The sequence below is a fragment of the Aspergillus glaucus genome (assembly GCF_001890805.1).
Source record: "Aspergillus glaucus CBS 516.65 unplaced genomic scaffold ASPGLscaffold_12, whole genome shotgun sequence".
In the NCBI taxonomy this organism is placed as follows: domain Eukaryota; kingdom Fungi; phylum Ascomycota; class Eurotiomycetes; order Eurotiales; family Aspergillaceae; genus Aspergillus; species Aspergillus glaucus.
Genome location: NW_019170464.1, coordinates 747180 through 763658, shown reverse-complemented (window position 1 = coordinate 763658; position 16479 = coordinate 747180). Strand labels below are relative to the sequence as shown.

General features: G+C 47.6%; 10 protein-coding genes across 10 annotated transcripts; 3 read left to right on the top strand and 7 right to left on the bottom strand.

Moving 5' to 3' along the window:
- Positions 1 to 159: 159 nt before the first annotated feature.
- ASPGLDRAFT_82925 (Zn(II)2Cys6 transcription factor domain-containing protein) lies at positions 160 to 1493 on the top strand (the record flags this gene model as incomplete). The annotated part of the gene is made up of 2 exons (XM_022550192.1): positions 160 to 560; positions 629 to 1493. 2 exons carry the CDS (start codon positions 160 to 162, stop codon positions 1446 to 1448), a joined length of 1221 nt encoding a protein of 406 aa, XP_022400313.1. The 3' UTR covers positions 1449 to 1493.
- Positions 1494 to 1541: 48 nt separating this feature from the next.
- ASPGLDRAFT_74976 (uncharacterized protein) lies at positions 1542 to 5446 on the bottom strand (the record flags this gene model as incomplete). The annotated part of the gene is made up of 2 exons (XM_022549766.1): positions 1542 to 1631; positions 4778 to 5446. 2 exons carry the CDS (start codon positions 5444 to 5446, stop codon positions 1542 to 1544), a joined length of 759 nt encoding a protein of 252 aa, XP_022400312.1.
- Positions 5447 to 5982: 536 nt separating this feature from the next.
- Positions 5983 to 6960, top strand: ASPGLDRAFT_67201 (DUF3632 domain-containing protein; the record flags this gene model as incomplete). Its single annotated transcript, XM_022549104.1, has 4 exons — positions 5983 to 6388; positions 6460 to 6503; positions 6576 to 6784; positions 6816 to 6960. The coding sequence occupies 4 exons, from the start codon at positions 5983 to 5985 to the stop codon at positions 6958 to 6960; spliced, it is 804 nt and encodes a 267-aa protein (XP_022400311.1).
- A 527-nt stretch (positions 6961 to 7487) lies between these two features.
- On the bottom strand, positions 7488 to 8645 carry ASPGLDRAFT_36335 (GID4/VID24 family protein; the record flags this gene model as incomplete). Its single annotated transcript, XM_022544678.1, has 4 exons — positions 7488 to 7554; positions 7607 to 7964; positions 8017 to 8167; positions 8220 to 8645. The coding sequence occupies 4 exons, from the start codon at positions 8643 to 8645 to the stop codon at positions 7488 to 7490; spliced, it is 1002 nt and encodes a 333-aa protein (XP_022400310.1).
- A 298-nt stretch (positions 8646 to 8943) lies between these two features.
- ASPGLDRAFT_36334 (uncharacterized protein) lies at positions 8944 to 9908 on the top strand (the record flags this gene model as incomplete). Its single annotated transcript, XM_022544677.1, has 2 exons — positions 8944 to 9821; positions 9884 to 9908. 2 exons carry the CDS (start codon positions 8944 to 8946, stop codon positions 9906 to 9908), a joined length of 903 nt encoding a protein of 300 aa, XP_022400309.1.
- Positions 9909 to 9997: 89 nt separating this feature from the next.
- Positions 9998 to 10556, bottom strand: ASPGLDRAFT_36333 (uncharacterized protein; the record flags this gene model as incomplete). Its single annotated transcript, XM_022544676.1, has 2 exons — positions 9998 to 10142; positions 10189 to 10556. 2 exons carry the CDS (start codon positions 10554 to 10556, stop codon positions 9998 to 10000), a joined length of 513 nt encoding a protein of 170 aa, XP_022400308.1.
- A 613-nt stretch (positions 10557 to 11169) lies between these two features.
- On the bottom strand, positions 11170 to 11973 carry ASPGLDRAFT_418109 (uncharacterized protein). Its single transcript, XM_022545490.1, has 2 exons — positions 11423 to 11973; positions 11170 to 11364 (listed from the first exon to the last, which is right to left on the bottom strand). Exons 1-2 carry the CDS (start codon positions 11782 to 11784, stop codon positions 11214 to 11216), a joined length of 513 nt encoding a protein of 170 aa, XP_022400307.1. The 5' UTR covers positions 11785 to 11973; the 3' UTR covers positions 11170 to 11213.
- A 623-nt stretch (positions 11974 to 12596) lies between these two features.
- Positions 12597 to 14540, bottom strand: ASPGLDRAFT_173119 (protoporphyrinogen/coproporphyrinogen oxidase). The gene is made up of 6 exons (XM_022542786.1): positions 14498 to 14540; positions 14363 to 14432; positions 13612 to 14299; positions 13380 to 13555; positions 12900 to 13333; positions 12597 to 12842 (listed from the first exon to the last, which is right to left on the bottom strand). Exons 1-6 carry the CDS (start codon positions 14512 to 14514, stop codon positions 12707 to 12709), a joined length of 1521 nt encoding a protein of 506 aa, XP_022400306.1. The 5' UTR covers positions 14515 to 14540; the 3' UTR covers positions 12597 to 12706.
- A 403-nt stretch (positions 14541 to 14943) lies between these two features.
- On the bottom strand, positions 14944 to 15267 carry ASPGLDRAFT_48167 (uncharacterized protein). The gene has a single exon (XM_022546839.1). It carries the CDS (start codon positions 15217 to 15219, stop codon positions 15040 to 15042), a length of 180 nt encoding a protein of 59 aa, XP_022400305.1. The 5' UTR covers positions 15220 to 15267; the 3' UTR covers positions 14944 to 15039.
- Positions 15268 to 15453: 186 nt separating this feature from the next.
- Positions 15454 to 16473, bottom strand: ASPGLDRAFT_48166 (uncharacterized protein). The gene is made up of 2 exons (XM_022546838.1): positions 16375 to 16473; positions 15454 to 16314 (listed from the first exon to the last, which is right to left on the bottom strand). Exon 2 carries the CDS (start codon positions 16150 to 16152, stop codon positions 15532 to 15534), a length of 621 nt encoding a protein of 206 aa, XP_022400304.1. The 5' UTR covers positions 16153 to 16314; positions 16375 to 16473; the 3' UTR covers positions 15454 to 15531.
- Positions 16474 to 16479: the final 6 nt, after the last annotated feature.

Genomic DNA, 16479 nt, shown 5'->3' with positions numbered 1-16479 from the left:
AGTATTTTTGCCTTTTCTTCTTCTTGGCATTATTGGTGAACATGTTAATACCGAGCCTCCATAGACAGACTTGGATGCTTTTATACATGTATGTCACCTTCGGTCAACCTCTGATCAACCTCTAACCATACTCCTTCCGTAATCTTTATCTATACAATTATGGAGACTGTCCTGCGTGAAGCATGCGATAACTGCCATCGCCGGAAGACTCGCTGCCCGTCCGATGGTGGCGGTCCCTGCACCAACTGTCGAGCCAGTGGTCAGGTCTGCACCTTCAGTCCTCGCAGTCGAATTGGTCGTCCTCGAGTGCGACCATCTCGTTCCAAACGCAACCGAACGAGAACACCGAGTCTTACACAGACGGATGGGGATAATAATGCAGGAAGTCACATACCGACAGTCTTCGACCCCGTCCCCGGATATACCACCCCTGTACCGAGTATAATGCTGGGTGGAGCGGACGGGGGTAATGCAAGTCTGCCTGATGAAACTACCCTCGCAAGTGAACCCTCGTACATGCATTCTCCATGGGAGAGTGCATTGGAACCGTTCCCAATGTCGTACGTAACATCCTCACCCGTTGATTTAAGATTGATGTCCTCGATTCAGCAGACTGATTCATCCGCAGACTCACAGAGCCGTCGATTCCATTTGACAATGAATTCCCATTCTTCTCGCCCGATGAAGTCGGCTCTCTATGTCAAAGTCCTTCCCAGATAACCGAGAACGAAATATCGCAACGGGACTTGGTTTTTCTCTCCCCAAACAAAAACCTCAGTGTACCTCGGACAACAACATCACCGGCCCTTGTCCCCGAACAGCAACCACAACAATCATACATGGAAGATCGCCCCGAGTGCAAGGGAAAGAGTCTGATTACCGTATATGGGCAACTCTCCCAACTCCTCTTCACCCTGCACCTGGCCCACGACACCTTCTGCCGTGGAGAAATGCTCGGCATCAGCGACCGAAGCTCAATTGAACAGATCTTCTCCACGGTTTCATCCCTCTGCGATGTCTTGATTTGGCTCTCGCAATCGGCACCCAGTGCATCCGACCCTACCTTATCTTTATCTCCCTGTCCTCTTCTGATCATCTCGATGATCAGCACCGTGGTGGAGATTTACCAGCGAGTTTTGGACGGCGGTCTCCGTCCGTCAATGGGGCTCATGCAGCCCCCCTCTTCTTCACGTTCTGCGCTACCATCTCCCCCGATCTCCATCACATCTCGATCATCGCCATTCTTGGAGAAGCAGCCCGCTGATACTCATACGCGACTGCGGTGTTTATCCGACGGCATCACGATGGATTTCCATCTCAGTCTTTTGGAAGGTATTTTTGGCTGGGGATGTTCGGAAACAAATAATGAGAGAGAAGTGCGTCGGAAACTAGAGAGTACACATAAAGAGCTTCAGGTGTTCATGGAAAAGTGGAAGAAAGTAGCATAGCATTCACGATTTACGCTTTATGACATGTATTTAACAAGAAACCAGAAATTGAACTCAAAAAAAAAAAAAGAAAAAAGAAAAAAGAAAAGTACATTAATGTTGAAACATGGCTGTAGAAATCGCCCGTTGTATAGCCATAGCAGCCTTCAAGGCAAATTTCGCATCCCGGGGAAGATTATGCCCCTGAAGGTAGAGGATCACCCAGACCTGGAAAGGGCCCACTGCAATCTACACAATGCTTGCACCCATTACAAGGAGTCCCAGCAAGCAAGCTTACTGAATCATATCCACCAATGACAGAAAGAATTGAAGAACACATGACAACAGCTGTTGAGGGCCTTATGGCATCAAGTGTGACGGTCTCGAGCAATATGAGTATATTGGTAGATTATCTGACAAAATTCTAACATGAGGAGAGAAAAGGAAAGAGGCAGGCCTGCCGGCGACGAGCTATCTAATGTGTGCGAAGGGTTTAAGCGAGGCTCAGTGACTGTCCATGCTCAGTGAATGTCTATGCTCCGTGACATCAAGTCTGAGAGAATTTTGATGAAGAGCAAGTGTTTTTGGATATTGAGGTGCAGTTGTCCAATACCACAGTAAAGGATGAAAGCAAGGATGAAGAATCATCTTTACAGGATGATATGCATCCTCTTCAGTTACTCCTTCTTCAGTGACTTCTCTCGTACCTGACTTCCAATTTGGTAGAGGATGAATGGAAACGGCATGATGAGGCAGTGGATGCTGTTGTGCAGTATTGTGACGTCCTAGAAGGTGGCCTGCTTCATGGACGGCCCAAGCAGATCAGGACGACATCCATCCCATTAACAGACCCCGAGCCTGACCTCAACAGCTCATCCAACATTAGAGATTGCCCTGACAAAAACACAGAGATCCCTTTTTGTCCACGCAATGAGCTCTTCTGTACAACACAGAAGCATCTATGGTCTTTGCTACATCTGTAACCACTGTAGAAACAATCTCCTACTCTAATGCAAGTATTTTGTCTCCAGAGTGATCCAATATTACAGAAACTGTTATGCACAGCCCTCCCCCCTCCCCATCCATAATCTTCATTGGAAAGCGTCAGTTCCAATTCAATGACCACAAAGCAATCATGTGATCTTGTTGAGCTTGCCAACTGCAAGGTCATCAAATGCCCTGCCGGTATGTCTGCCACCACCAATCCAGCGGCCAACCATGTAGTCTCCTTCGGCAATCAGAGGGATTTATAGGCATGGAAGGGGATATTCGGGAACGCCTGTAGATGATGAATGGTATTGTTAGGCAGACTCATGGGGGAAGTCAATGACAAATGTTGCATTTTGTGGCCTGTCACTCTATTAAGCTGATGGCGATAATCTTTCAAATGAACTAGGAGGGGATCAGCCAGGTGATGAAGACTCTGTAACAGAAAGTATTAGGGTTAGTATTATTGGTCGGAATCCAGCAGCTTCTGCTTGTATTGCAGAGTCAAAAAGCTCGACATTGGCACACCGGGCTAGGCGCGCTTGACAGGATGGCTGACAGTAGATATCAGTTGTGCGCATGCTGTAAACAAAGGTGTCAACTGATATGGCCCAAGTGACGGCGGCACGCCATCGAGCTGCCATCTTGATATCAGCCACCATGGCAGGCGTTGAAGCGTTGAGCCATCACATCATGTTGGTGTGATAAAGTGCTGTATACGCCTAGTCAATCCCTATTAGCGGCAAATTTGTTTGGCCCACTGAATGCTTGCTTCCTCCAGAGCACGTCCGTTGAGTAAGTTGGTTGTGTATTGGGCAACCCTGTCTTAGGCATCCCTTCTCACACATTCGCATTTGTCGGCTGAGCTGGGGGAGTTGAGTATCTGTTGGAGAGCCTCAGGCTCCAATATGCCCCGCTCCTGATTGGCCCGCACTGTTAGTACCCATCGGGTCACGTGCTTGACCGCCCTCGCTTTCTGCCCGGTAACTAGACATAGCTAGCCAGAGCCGATAGGCACTCAATCCAATCAACTAGTTAACTAGTTAGTTATCCTTGCCCACTAAAACGCACTAGCGAGCTCACACACACAACTGCCGGATAGAGGAGATCCACCCTCATCCATCCAGACAGAGACAGAATACATATAGTATCGTCAATGCCTTTCTTTGCCATAGCCTGATCCACAGTATCTTCCCCTCATAATTGGTTGCACAGCCAGTCGGCTTCCCTCATTCAATCTTGCCTCCGGATGTATCTCAGGGTAAAATGACGCATGTAATCCACTGAACTGCAGCTAATTTGTGGGGCTTCAGCTGGACAATTGTCATGGGTTCTGCCAATAGTTGCCCATGAATAAATGATGAGTTGCGTGACTGGGTGAGGCAAAGCTGGGGCCATATGATGATATGCATGATGAGGTGTATGTGCAGATTCCTCAGCCAGCCACATCTGCAGCATAGAATTATATATTCTGATACCATCAGCCCACAAACATGATTTCTCAAGAGTCAACAATTATCAAGGCAGTACCACACATATTTCTGAATATTATATTCAATAACTCTCCTATTATCTGACAATGTCTAAGGTAGGTTAGATATAATACAACCCTGACAACTGTTATTTATACTAATTTACATATAGTTTGTTCAGATCACTTTTGAGGGTGTAGAGGAATGGGAGGACAAACGTGAGGAGGTTAACAAGTATGTTGGAGCAGAAATGTCCTAGGGACTTCTTAGAATATGCTATGGCTGACAATCTCAGGCTACTTGAGGAATTAACTGGAATCGAGTCCCACCCCGAAAGCAGGTCATTGCCTCCAATTATTTTTGGTGTTACGTATGGCCCCCTCCAACAATACTATTGTTTCTATATATCTTATGAATGGGCTGGTCCTAATTTCTGACTCAACTTTAGCCTCGATGAATACGGTGTTAAACAAATGAGAAGCATTGAGGGAATAGTTGTCCATGTGTTTGAGGATGATGATTAACTGGCTATATTCCATTGTCAACTATAATAGCTCGGAAGAATATCTTAGGCACTATTTGGTTTGAATAAAGAAAGAACTGTGATTGAGAAAACTATCAAGCATAAGGGCCTATTTATAAACAATCCGTCGGCCATTGTGAGAAAGGAGGGATTGAGACAGCGTGGTGAGCGCACTGCGGACTGTATGCGTAGTATTGAAGAGAGTACTGCACGCGTAAGCCTGACAAAAAAAAAAAAAAAAAAAAAAAAAAAAAAAAAAAAGAACATTAATGTTGAAACATGGCTGTAGAAATCGCCCGTTGTATAGCCATAGCAGCCTTCAAGGCAAATCTCGCATCCCGGGGAAGATTATGCCCCTGATCATGGACAATTGTTGAATGCTGACTGCAAAGCCCAACCGTCACTTTCGACTGAGGCAAGAACGGATCCAACGCACCCATAATATGAACGGTAGGAATTTGAATCCTAGCCGATTCCCGATCCGGATGATACCGACGCAGAACCACATCTCCCGGCTCACTGGCCGTAATGAACCCGTTGATTTCAGCCGGCTTGACAACATCCCCCTCGACCCAGTCCCGAACATCGACCTCGCCCGTCTGGGGATCGACGATGGTGTTGTATTTGTTTCCCTGGGCCGCAGTCTGCAGATCAAAGGGTAGACTGGCGCAGGTGAACACGGCGAAGTTGAACAACTCGGGGGCATGGGGGTTAGTTTTGCGATGATGCAGCAACAGCGAGGCTGCCAGGGCGCCGCCTTGCGAGAAGCCGAAGATTCCCTCAAAGGGTCCTTCTTCTTCGATGATCTCCAGAACCAGGTCGTATGCGGCTTGGAGGTTCTCGACGGTGGGTTTGTTGTAGTAGCAGTAGAAGGGGCCGGAGAATAAGGAAGGGACACCAGTCGCTGGACCACATTCGACTAGGCCGTCGACAAACTCGAATTCGTAGGTAGGGTCTAAGAGGTGGCGAATGGGGGCTAGCTGGGCTTCGTAGACTTGGGAATTTGTGCCCATTCCGTGCAAGCAAAGGAATCTCATGATGGAAACAAGAATGGAGTCAGATTAGAATAGATAGTTTGATTAGGTCTGTTGATGGATTTGATCCAGCTTTAAAGCATGCCTCTAGCCTGCCTTTAACATGCCTTTAACATACCTCCAGTACTCGTACTCGGCGTAGAGGATTCTAAAGTCGCCGCTCGTCACCAAAACTCGCCGATTTCGACCACTTCAGACCGGGGGACAATAGATATATACACAGCCACATAGTTAAGATAATAATACGATCTTATCATAGAATCTTTATGTGAGTCGAAAAAAATAATCGAAAACGTAAGTGAAATGCTTGGGGGGGGGGGGGAGAGGTTAAGTGCTGGACATTTTGGGGTGTAGTGAACAATGACTGTTCAATAGATCATCGAGCTGATGTTGTGACTTTCCTAAAAGGGTAACACCGCCTATCCCGAATCAGCCTTATGCCCTGTCTTCTGGATAAGAATATACCATCAATAATTCTACCTTTGTTATAATCATCTATATTTGCATTTATTTATCTCTATACAGTAAGAGACGCAACCATGGTGAACTCCCCAAACTACGAATTCGAATCAATCGAAGACTCCTCACAATTCAAGATCCTCAACGACCTCATCAACACCGACACAACAGTCACCAATGCACTGCACCAATTCATCACTCTAACAATAACCGCCCACACAGCCCCTAATAAAGAGAATCATTACACCCCCGGTGACGTTGACTATGATCTCTCCCTGGCCATAATGGCACTTGCCCAGCAATTGGAGCCAACAAAGCATACAAAGCTGGTTGAGTTCCTCTGCAGTCTTCACAAGGTGACAGCAACAGACCTATCGACAGGCGATCCACTTGGAGCAGCAAGTGGCGATGTTCTCTGGATGGATATGCCGTCTTTTGGGTACACGGAGTTGGAGACGTGGATGGAGTTTGGGGGGGATTATACAGGTCTATACTAGCTCTTTTATCATGTATGTGATAAGTACATTTGCTAACCCAAGGCCTACTTGTACTTGCAGATCCCTTCACTCCTGATCTGAAAGATGAGCAAAGGAAGCGCTGGGTAAATGAGAATGCCTTCATCGCCCAGATCGCCCAAGCCGCAGACATAAGCTATGAACCACCACTAGACTAGGGATTCAACATCCACCCCCTGGACAGATCTCACCGCGCAGTCTGGGCGTTCCTCTTTGCCCTGGAAAACGATGACATTCCCATGCAGATCCTCGCCAAGACAGCTGCCATGGAGGCTGCATGTATGTGGTTTATTTATGCGGGGAATCGGTTGTGGGAGAATGTCCAGCGTGGTCGTACGTACAGTGAGGACTTTGGGTTGGGGCCGGGGTGTGCGAGGTTTAGGGATCGTGGGTGGAAGGGGTATGTATGAGCGGGATAGATGGGAGGTTTGGGGGGAGAGGTTGAGGGGTGCGAGGGCGGATGGGGATGGGCGGATGAGGGGGTTGATTGAGGAGGCTTTGGAGTGTAGGGAACGGGCGATGACTGACCTTTCACCGAACTGACTGCTTGCGTGGTGAAGTGAGAACTTTCAATCAAGAGAGATACCCAGGTGTGGATGTTCATTGAACTAGCCGAAGCATATGCTACAAACATCAAAAATATGTATTCATCTCGAAGAAAACAAAAAATAATGAGGACATAGTAAGATATAATCATGGCAACCGAACTCGCGCCCGTCAAAAAGAAATCCCAGCGTAAAATTAGACGAGAAATATGAACCGAATAGAAGCCGAACCGTTTGTCCAATCGAGACGCCAAGTCAAGAAACCAAGGTCATGAGGCATGAAGGCAATGATAGAATGAAAACAAATGAGTTGAAAGGTGTACAAGCATCAAAACGAAGATGAGAAGAAGTTGGTCCCCGCTGTCAAAGGGGGAATGGGGGAAAATGAACATGGAATGGAAGTGGTGAGGATTCGGAGATGAGAAGAAGGATAAGATGTCAGGTACAATCTGGGTATGGTGGAGCGTCTCGGGTATACAAGGTGGACTAGGGATGGAGAGGCCGTAAAGGGGCCGATAAGATGAATCAACGAAATTCGAAAGCGGGGGTACAGCCACGGTCTTCGACGTGTTTGAGCTCAAGTTGCTGGTATCTGCAAGAGCGTTAGTAAGAAAACCCTCGACATCGGCAGGATGCATACGTACTTCTCACTCTTGGCGTGAAAGTAGATTCCGGTCACTGTCCCTTCGATCTGGTTGAAACAGATATAATAAAAGCCCTCAAAACTAGCACCGGATATAGTTCGCACGCGGTGGTCAGGGACGAGGAAATACTCCTTCCACCGCATAAAGATGTGCTCGCGCTGTGCGAAATTTCGGTAGGTGAAATCGGGTTTCTTTGCCTGTCTGGCTAACGGTCGCCATGCCGGAAATCGTGCCCAATGGTTCATGTCCGTTTTCTCGGTCGCGCCCCATGCTTCATGGCGGGTTTTGAAGGTGTGTTTGGTACCGATGATCTCTCCTTCGAAGAACGTCGTCAGGGTAGGGTGGTCTTCCGTGAGGCCTAGATGCATACTTGTCAGATGGATTCCAACGGAGGTGGGGGAAATACAGACCTTGAATCCGGAGATAACCACAAAGATATGATTCAGCCATGTCAACATGCTTGATCTCGACGTCGACATTGTACACCTGGCGATCCGATTGCTGAGTTCCGGTGAATTTACTCCCCGGCCGTAGAAACGAGGATGTGTAATTAGGGAGAAGCTTTGCAGTCAGTAAACTAGACGCATGATATACCTGCCGCTCGCATACATACCCGAACATTGGAGAATTCATAGTTAAGAAGCGATGTAACAGACGGCGAATTGGCTACCGACGAAGGCTGCTGTGCCAAGCATGACGGTTCTCCAGCCGGACTCAGTCTCCCCACCGCCGATTCCTCCTCAGACTTGGTCGTTGCCTTCATCACGGCAGAACCAGAAGCACCTGAGCCCGAATCAACCCTCATAGGATCTGCGATAGCGCCATCTTCTGACCGCATCAACATGGAATGCGCTGTCGTATGGGCGGGGGATGGAGCATTATTGATGACAGCATCGCGCTCAGCAATAGCCGAGGGTTCGGGGGAATCGCTCCTCGAAGGCAATCGTTCGACTTCCGGTGGACAAGTAGTATGGGAGGATATATCGTCGATGAGCGAAGTGGTAGACAGCTGTGGTGTGTTGTCACTCGGGGTCGGCATTGGAGGCTACTTTCAGGTAAGAGAGGACATCGGAGCTGAGAGGGCAGTTAGGAAAAAGGAATGAAGAAGGAATTGTCAAAGAGCAGAATAGAAAGAATTAGGCAAGAATCAAGAAGATGGGATGAATTGGACTAACCACCGAAAGGGATATAGCGCGGGTCATGCGGGGGGAAGACGTGGGATAATTATGTCGTACATAGCTGACTCATCCCTCGGCATAACTAACTAGTTAACTAACAGTCGGTATAAGCAAACACTCCTCTATTGAACGTCAGCATTATCACCGTTCGCTTGCATCATGGACTGGCTTAACTATGCTCTCCCCACAGGCTGGCTTACTTATATTCTGCCCATGGAGTGGCTTGTATATATACTCCCCGAAACCCAGTTGATCTACCTATGCGAGCAGGCCGAAGCACGGAACACAGTCATCAATCGCGTTGAAGGAGGGAATCATGTCCTCCGAATCTCAGACAAAATCGCAGTCAAACGTGGATTTGGCGTTTTGCCAGGCGAGGTCGCTACACAAAAGTACGCCAATCAACATCTCAACCGTCGTGTCGTCCGTGTTCCGCAGGTCTACCGCTACTTTCAAGTTCCAGACCAAATAGATCCCTCGTGGCCGGAAGGTTATTTATTTATGGAATATATACCCGGGCAGACTTTGGAAGAGCTCGAGCTTAGCAGCGCCGTCGATATCACTAAACGCCTGGCAGATGTTGTCTCTGAGTTAGGGAAGGTCACAGGCACAGGCGATGGCATACCCGGATCACCAATCGGCAGTAGAAGGCTTATAGGGTACTTGTTCGGTGATGAGGGGACAAGCGAGGCTATTTGCTCTGTTGACGACTTGAACCATTGGATCAACAAGCGCCTCAAGTTCACAAACGACACGATAGATTTGCGTTCATATCCACTTGTGCTCTGCCACCTCGACTTCTGTCGCCGTAACATCAAGCTCATGGAAGACAACTCGATATGCTTACTTGACTGGGGCCATGCGGGCTTTTTCCCGCGGTTCTACGAGGTTGCAGCTGTTTCATGTTACAATGATAAACTTCCTTACATAGAGAGCCTCCGTCAAGCCATAGCAAAGACAATGGAGCTCTCAGATGGGGAGCAAGAATGTGTGAAACTTCTTACAAGAGCCCGTGCTCTTAGTTTGCGACATTCATTGTGAGTCCAGAAATAACAAGAAAAGTGACCTGGATCATTGCTAATTGGTTACTAGTGACTAGGGTACTTGCATGCTTGTTGATGTAACTCATGAATGCACTGGAAACTAAGTGTAATAGCGCAGAGCTGATCAAACTATAGATAGCTTCCACCTGGAACCCTTGTGTAAGCCCCTGCTAACGAACAAATGTCCCAGGGACAATCGCTTCAAACAGACGCTCCTTGTTCCTCGAGTAATTATACTGTAAATCATTATACATCTCTGCTGCATCGGATGGGTCAACGTAACCCGCAACGGTAAAATCTTCAATAACAGACTTCCTGTTGACTGTGTCAGCAAGTACCAAACACACAGCTGACAACTCACACCCAGAACCGACATCCCACTCCGGTAGGCGCCAGCATATACTCGTGCCGCCGTTTACTCTCAATAAGTCGAACGAAGTCCCCGACTGTCAGCCCGCTTTTGATTACACAAACGCCAATGTTAAAGAGGGAAGACTCGGAATTGTCGTAGTAGCACATCTGCTTTTTATATAACCCCATAACCCCGACAGGTCCTTCGTTGGTCATATTGAGGCGCGCTAGTTGTTTTGTACCGATGATAAGGAATATGGACGCATGGTTTATACTGCGCTTGTCTGTGTCGAACATTTTCCCAACGGTGTGCACGGTGACCCTGACAGCTTTGACAGGGTAGGCATAGTGCACTTCAGTGAGAGGTATTGTGCTCATTGTAGCTGAATGATTTCGGCGCAGGAGGGATGTTGATGGTGTACTACCAAGTGTATCGAGAGGAACGAGTGTGTTATTGAGCGAAGAGCTACGCCGTAGGCTTTAGATATATCACTTCATTCCCCGTCAGCGTTCTATTTGTCCGGATACCGTGTAATCTATAGTACTGAAGACCCGGATCGAAGATGGCTTCATGATATCTGACATGCGGGGCTTGGGTCAGCAAAGCAAACAACAAAACGGAGCCCAAATTCTGCTTTAAATTTCAATGTGCTCATTGCAGGTTGGCAATGAGCCTGCGTGAGAGGAAATTGACTGGACATCGTCTGTCGGATATGCTTGCTGACACCTTCAAGAGGGGTTAAGGACTCGCTTCAACCACTCCGCAGAGCTCCAGTAGATCCCAGGATATGCATCCAAGCGTGTCATCTAACAAGGATTCGAGACAGGGTCCCTAGATACATTATATTTATTTTTATCATTGACTGGCGGTTAAGACTTAGTGTACAGCTATGCATGGTGAGATTACAACGGATAATATCGCATTTTCTGTTCCTCTCAACCATCTAATGTGCTTTCAATGCAAATGTAAGACAGTCAAGATATGTGGCACTTTCACCTGAAATACGAGTTTATGAACCCGCATCCAAGCCACTGCTAAACGAATGCCCCCGGGACAATCTCCTCGTACTCAGAATCCTCCTCCTCCATCCGGTAGTTTTTGTACAAACTACTCTGCGCCTGTGTAACCTCAGCCGCGCTTTCATCGATATAGCCCGCAGCATTCAAATCGTCGATAACAGTCTTCCTGTTGTAGCATTAGTGAGTACGAATCCACACGCAGTTGCGCTTGATGGAACACTTACACCCAAAACCGACACCCCGTCCCACTAACCACCAACTCATATCTATCACGCCCCTTACCCTTAATAAGCCTCGTAACATCCCCAACAGTCAAGCCCTTTACCGCTGACAGATCGACGACCTTGAGGGGATAATCGATACACCGGTACGAGCACCGCTCTGGTGTATAGGTTCCCATAGTATCGTCAGGTTTTGCCCTGGACATATTCAGGCGCACTGATCCGTCATCGTTGGTAAGGAGGTAGATCGATGGATGGCTTCCGCTGTATGTGTCCGATTCGTGGCCTGTTTCGGGGACTTCGATTATAACTCTAATGTAATCGATGGGGAGGGTGTAGTCTGCTTCTGTGAGAGGTGTACTCATTTTGGTTGAGGAATTTGAGACTGTAAGAGAGGATATATCACGTTCAATGTTGTAATGCTTTGGGGATGCTGTACTGTCGAGTTTATCGAAAGGGAAATAGGCAAGCTGCGTTGAGCAAGGCGGAGTAAAAACTGCGGTGAATCGAGTTTAAATAACCACGAGAGCCATATTTGCTCTGAAGAAAGTGAATTATTGATGTCGATACTTCAGGTGCATACTCTGCAAGATGGTTTCAGCACATCTTACATGAATCAAAAGAAAGCACAACCACGGCGCTTAATTTCTGCAATTTCTAGATACTCACCATTTGCTTATTGTCAATGAGCTTATGGCAGAGCATTGACCGGACACGGTGTGTCGGATAGCTTTTCTGACATGTTTAAGAGAGTGACTGCCGTACATTGATGCATGGTGTGAGGCTACTACGTTTCATGCAAATAAGGCTGGCAGTCACTGAACTTGCAGCTTGTACAATTGGAATCAGTACAAACCTTTCTTCCGGGCATTGATAGGTAGCCATTAGTTCCGTAGGATCCGAATATTAACAAGTATCTTGGCAGGAGGGGTTGATTTCTCACGTCGAAGACTTGTACATATCGCCTGCAAATATGTCAGATTCTCTCGAAAGAAGCATTATAACTGTTTCGTGGCATATAAGCGGTTTACTTCTGCGCTTTACCATACACGATATATATTTTGGCAACAAAACTACCGAATGTTATGCAGTAATTCTTTGCAAGGCTTATTCGACGCAGTGTGCGATGCATGATTCCAACGGGAATAAAAGCCAGGCATAAATACTTGATTTTAGGGTAAAAAAGGGACTACACGGTGTTGATATTCTATTCTAGTGGCTTAGACGTATGTCCCTATCGATTGTAATTACAAACATTCGCTCATCATAAACTCCATTCTCGTTATATTACCGGATGACAGTCGTCATGCTCTTCAGCCGACGCTCAGTGTTGCGACGAGTGTTAACAAAGTCAGGATAGTTTAGAGTCAATTCAACAGCACCAGAGACAACGTGATCGACAGCTTCAACGCCCAGCATAAAACTATTGTAGATTAGCATTTGATCAAACTTTCCCAAAGAAAAACATAGCACTACTAACCTATGGTCCTGGTTCCCGACTTCATACTTCCATGAACCAAACCGTCCACGCGAAAGAACATCCTTGCTTTGTAGGTAAGGAAGGATCTCAGTTAGAGCACCATTACGCTCCAAGCTGGGTGTGGGATAGCCATGGTCAAAACGGCGGACATAAGTGCTGACAATTTCATCCTCGGCCTTGAGCAACTCTGTGTTAATGAGACCCTGGATGCTATCGGCCAGCAAAGTGTCCTGGTTGATGGGCTTGTGTGAGGATTCGGAGACTTCCAACATGATGGACCAGTAGGGGCCGGATTCATCAGTGGAGACAGGCTTCTCGCCGTTGGCAAGCTGCAGGGTCGGCAGCTTCACCGACTCATCGGGCTGGTTGTAGGGGGAATAGTTGGAGAAGATAGTTGCGCGGTAGAAAGGAGCGTTATCTTCGGGGAAGTAGAGCTGTGCATTGTCAGAAAAGTCGTTTATATAGTTGAGAGGAACGTACCCAGCACTTGTCTCCGATACGCTCCGGGCGTTTACCACGAACGCCGATGCCGATCACATTGGTGGAAGAATAGAAGAGTGGCTTGCAAAGCTGCTGCAATTGAGTATCGCCCATGGATTCGGCCAGGAAGTCCACGGCCATTGTAGAAATGAGCGAGCCATAGTGGACAACGGTTCCTAAAATGCATTCCTGTTAGTTTGACCGATAAAGCCAGGGAATAGCTTCAACTAACCGTCTGCAAGGTAGGCCTTCTTGGCATCAGCATCAACCTTGGTCACCTTTCCATGATCCCCAAAGCGAGTTTTATCCTTAGCAATGGTGTTGGCAACCGCCGTCCAAATACCTCCAGTGCCATCTCGGGCAGGGAATTTGAAGGTGGCATTAGGACCCCAGTTGCCAGCAACTTTGTTAAGGATGACATTGTTCGTCAATGTCTTGAGATTAGGCGCAGCAACGCGTTCTCCAACCCAAGTGGCATTCATCTTGCTGGGAGGAACCGCCCAGACCTTAAAGTTGTATGGTCGCATGAAGATCTCATTCAAATGTTCCCCAACATTGCGACGGTTCCACTCATCAAAGTTGTCAGGTTTATCCGTCGCAACACGAGCACGAGCATCCAATGCTGCATCAATCAGACTGCTGATCGATTTGACCTGATCCTCCTTATCAAGCACGGAAATGTTGTTCTGGAAGGGGTAGGGCACCCAGCGATCTTGGTAGCGCACATAGGAAACACGCTGGTGTTCATACCAGTCCTCATCTCTGGGGAGGGCTTCCTCGAGGCAATCGTCGAAATACTTGTAGTGGGAGAAGATGACATGGCCTCCTACGTCGAAGAGAAAGCCTTCTGGGGTAATGTCGGTCGAGGCTAGACCACCGGGCTTTTCGTTCGAGTCGATGATCAACCACGAGGCACTGTTCTAGAGAGCGGAAAGCGGTTTGGTCAGCACAGTCGGAGTAACTAACCCTAATATCTGACATACCAACTGCTGTAGCCGCTTGGCAGCCCCCAGCCCAGTCGGACCAGCGCCAATAACCAAGACATCAACATTACTGAAAGACCGATGGTAAGCACGGTAATCTGACAATCGTTAATAGGTTAATAGGGATAAGAGTACATTTGCTTAGCCGCCATGGTGCGATAATTATTTACAGGATCAGGAATAAGACGAGTGACAAGAGTATGAGGAAAGAGACACGAGGCTGAGGGGTAGGAAGAGAGATTTAGGCACACGTTATAACCTGAAACTGACACTTACTGCTGGCTTTGTTGTGCTGTCACGAAGCGGCGCCGCGCGTCCCGGGGCGCATACCAGGCGCAGATTGCCTCAAGCCAATGAATACTGGTAATCCAGAGCTTTCCCGAGGATCTACAGACTTGTTTACTATGGATTGGTGCCGCAATTGCCTAACTGGGCATATGTACTGAGCATCTTGTGTCTCGTATCTGGTCCATGTATCGGTGCCTCCACTGGCCCCGGGTTCGGCGTCATTCCCGGAGCTCCGTCCATACTTCTGTGCAAATAGCCGGCGTAAAAAAATCCACAATTTGGGATTGATCTTGCGTTTGTCCTTTCTCAGGCCATACCCCGTCTTCTCTTGCTGTTACCCCCAGTGCGAGGGAACACCGTGGGGTGAGCACCCCGCTGTTGCATATTATCTAGCTCCTTCTGGACCTTACAAACAAATAGCCGCACACATGGGCCAATATCAACAAGTATAATTCAACATCCATGAGATGTAGCACCTCGAGCCGAACACTGAGCAGACTGCGAGCCTCATCCCACCGGGCCGAACAAAGAGATGGTGTGATCCACGCCCGCAGCTGCGGGCAGAGCATCTGGACCGATGCAAAAGTACAGGACGAAAGGAACACAACGACATCGTTGGCGACTTTGCTGCGCTGTTCGGAGCCGTTATTATCATTCTCCGCCGAGCAACCAAGCCCGCCAATCAATTGCAAAAACATGTCCAAGGGCCGCAAAGTACATACTTGTATGTACAGGCAAGAAATCCCAAGTGACATTGAGCTGCATCGCGCCCGCAACTGACATCGTGGCTTATGTGTGGATGTAATTCGATTTGAAATGTTTAATATCGAAGTGCGCCCCAAAATGGACAGCTAGTCCGTAGTAAGATTGTGTACAGATATTTATTCTTCCACCAATGCCTTCAAGTCATCGCTCGCCTCGATAAAATCCTCCACCTCCCCTACCATTTTCTCCAGACTCTCCTCCTTGAACTCATCGGCTCTAACGAGTTGAATCTGATGTTGTAGCCAAAATACCAGACGGCAAATTCTCAGTGAGCGACTGAGATTAGAAAGAGAGGAACCAGCCAGGTTCTGTAATACCAGGCACTGCTCCTCAGCATATTGAATCCTTTCATGCAGATAGTTCCAGTCAATTCCCTCTTCTTGTTGTCCCTCCTCGATGTTACCGGTATCGTTTCCGTCTAGGCCTTGGCCTGTCGGTGACTGAGACTCGTTGTTTTTAGTAAGTTGATCAAGTGTGTCCTGCTGCGCATCCGTATCGTTTAGTTGCATTTTCGAGAAGGCCGATTCCACCCCGACTGTGGCTGTCTTAAGTTTCTCTGTCTTTCTTGGTTCGCACCAGGACTCTTGCTCATTGCCCCTTTTAAACAGTAATCCAATCACCTGTGCATACAGGGGATGATCATTGAATTTCTCTTCCCAGGTGTATATAGCCCTAGATATCTTGAACACCCCTAATGGCTGGGGGAACTCAGACAAATGAACTAATTGCTCGTACATGCTGTCGCACCAGTTCTTGTCGCGTATCACTTGCTTGTACGAGGGAGAATCTAAAACGCCCAAAAATAACTCTGGTACCCAGTTTCTGAGCCGACATCTGGATTCAATGCCTGCGATAATTTATGATATATTGTTGCATTACCGCCAGGATTGTTTTCAGACCTGAAACCAAGGCTGTTAGCTCCATACCTATGTGAAAACAAAAGCAGAAGAGAATCTCACAACTTCGAGGCACATTTACTCCTGATAGAGCTAGAAAACTTGAACAAAGTGCCCTGTAGGTGCGAGAATGCACGGGCAAAATGATATAATAGTAATATTCTGTAT

Bases quoted from the DNA above. Each gene is read 5' to 3' on its own strand.
- ASPGLDRAFT_418109 (XM_022545490.1), bottom strand. From the start codon at position 11,784: ATGAGTACACCTCTCACAGAAGCAGACTACACCCTCCCCATCGATTAC. The intron at 11,365-11,422 runs GTAAGTGTTCCA...ATGCTACAACAG, and splicing joins ACGGGGTGTCGGTTTTGGGT to GAAGACTGTTATCGACGATT.
- ASPGLDRAFT_173119 (XM_022542786.1), bottom strand. The intron at 13,334-13,379 runs GTACGTTCCTCT...GACAATGCACAG, and splicing joins GTATCGGAGACAAGTGCTGG to CTCTACTTCCCCGAAGATAA. The intron at 12,843-12,899 runs GTTAGTAGTGCT...AATCTACAATAG, and splicing joins GTCGGGAACCAGGACCATAG to TTTTATGCTGGGCGTTGAAG.
- ASPGLDRAFT_48167 (XM_022546839.1), bottom strand. From the start codon at position 15,219: ATGCTCTGCCCGCAGCTGCGGGCGTGGATCACACCATCTCTTTGTTCG.
- ASPGLDRAFT_48166 (XM_022546838.1), bottom strand. From the start codon at position 16,152: ATGTACGAGCAATTAGTTCATTTGTCTGAGTTCCCCCAGCCATTAGGG.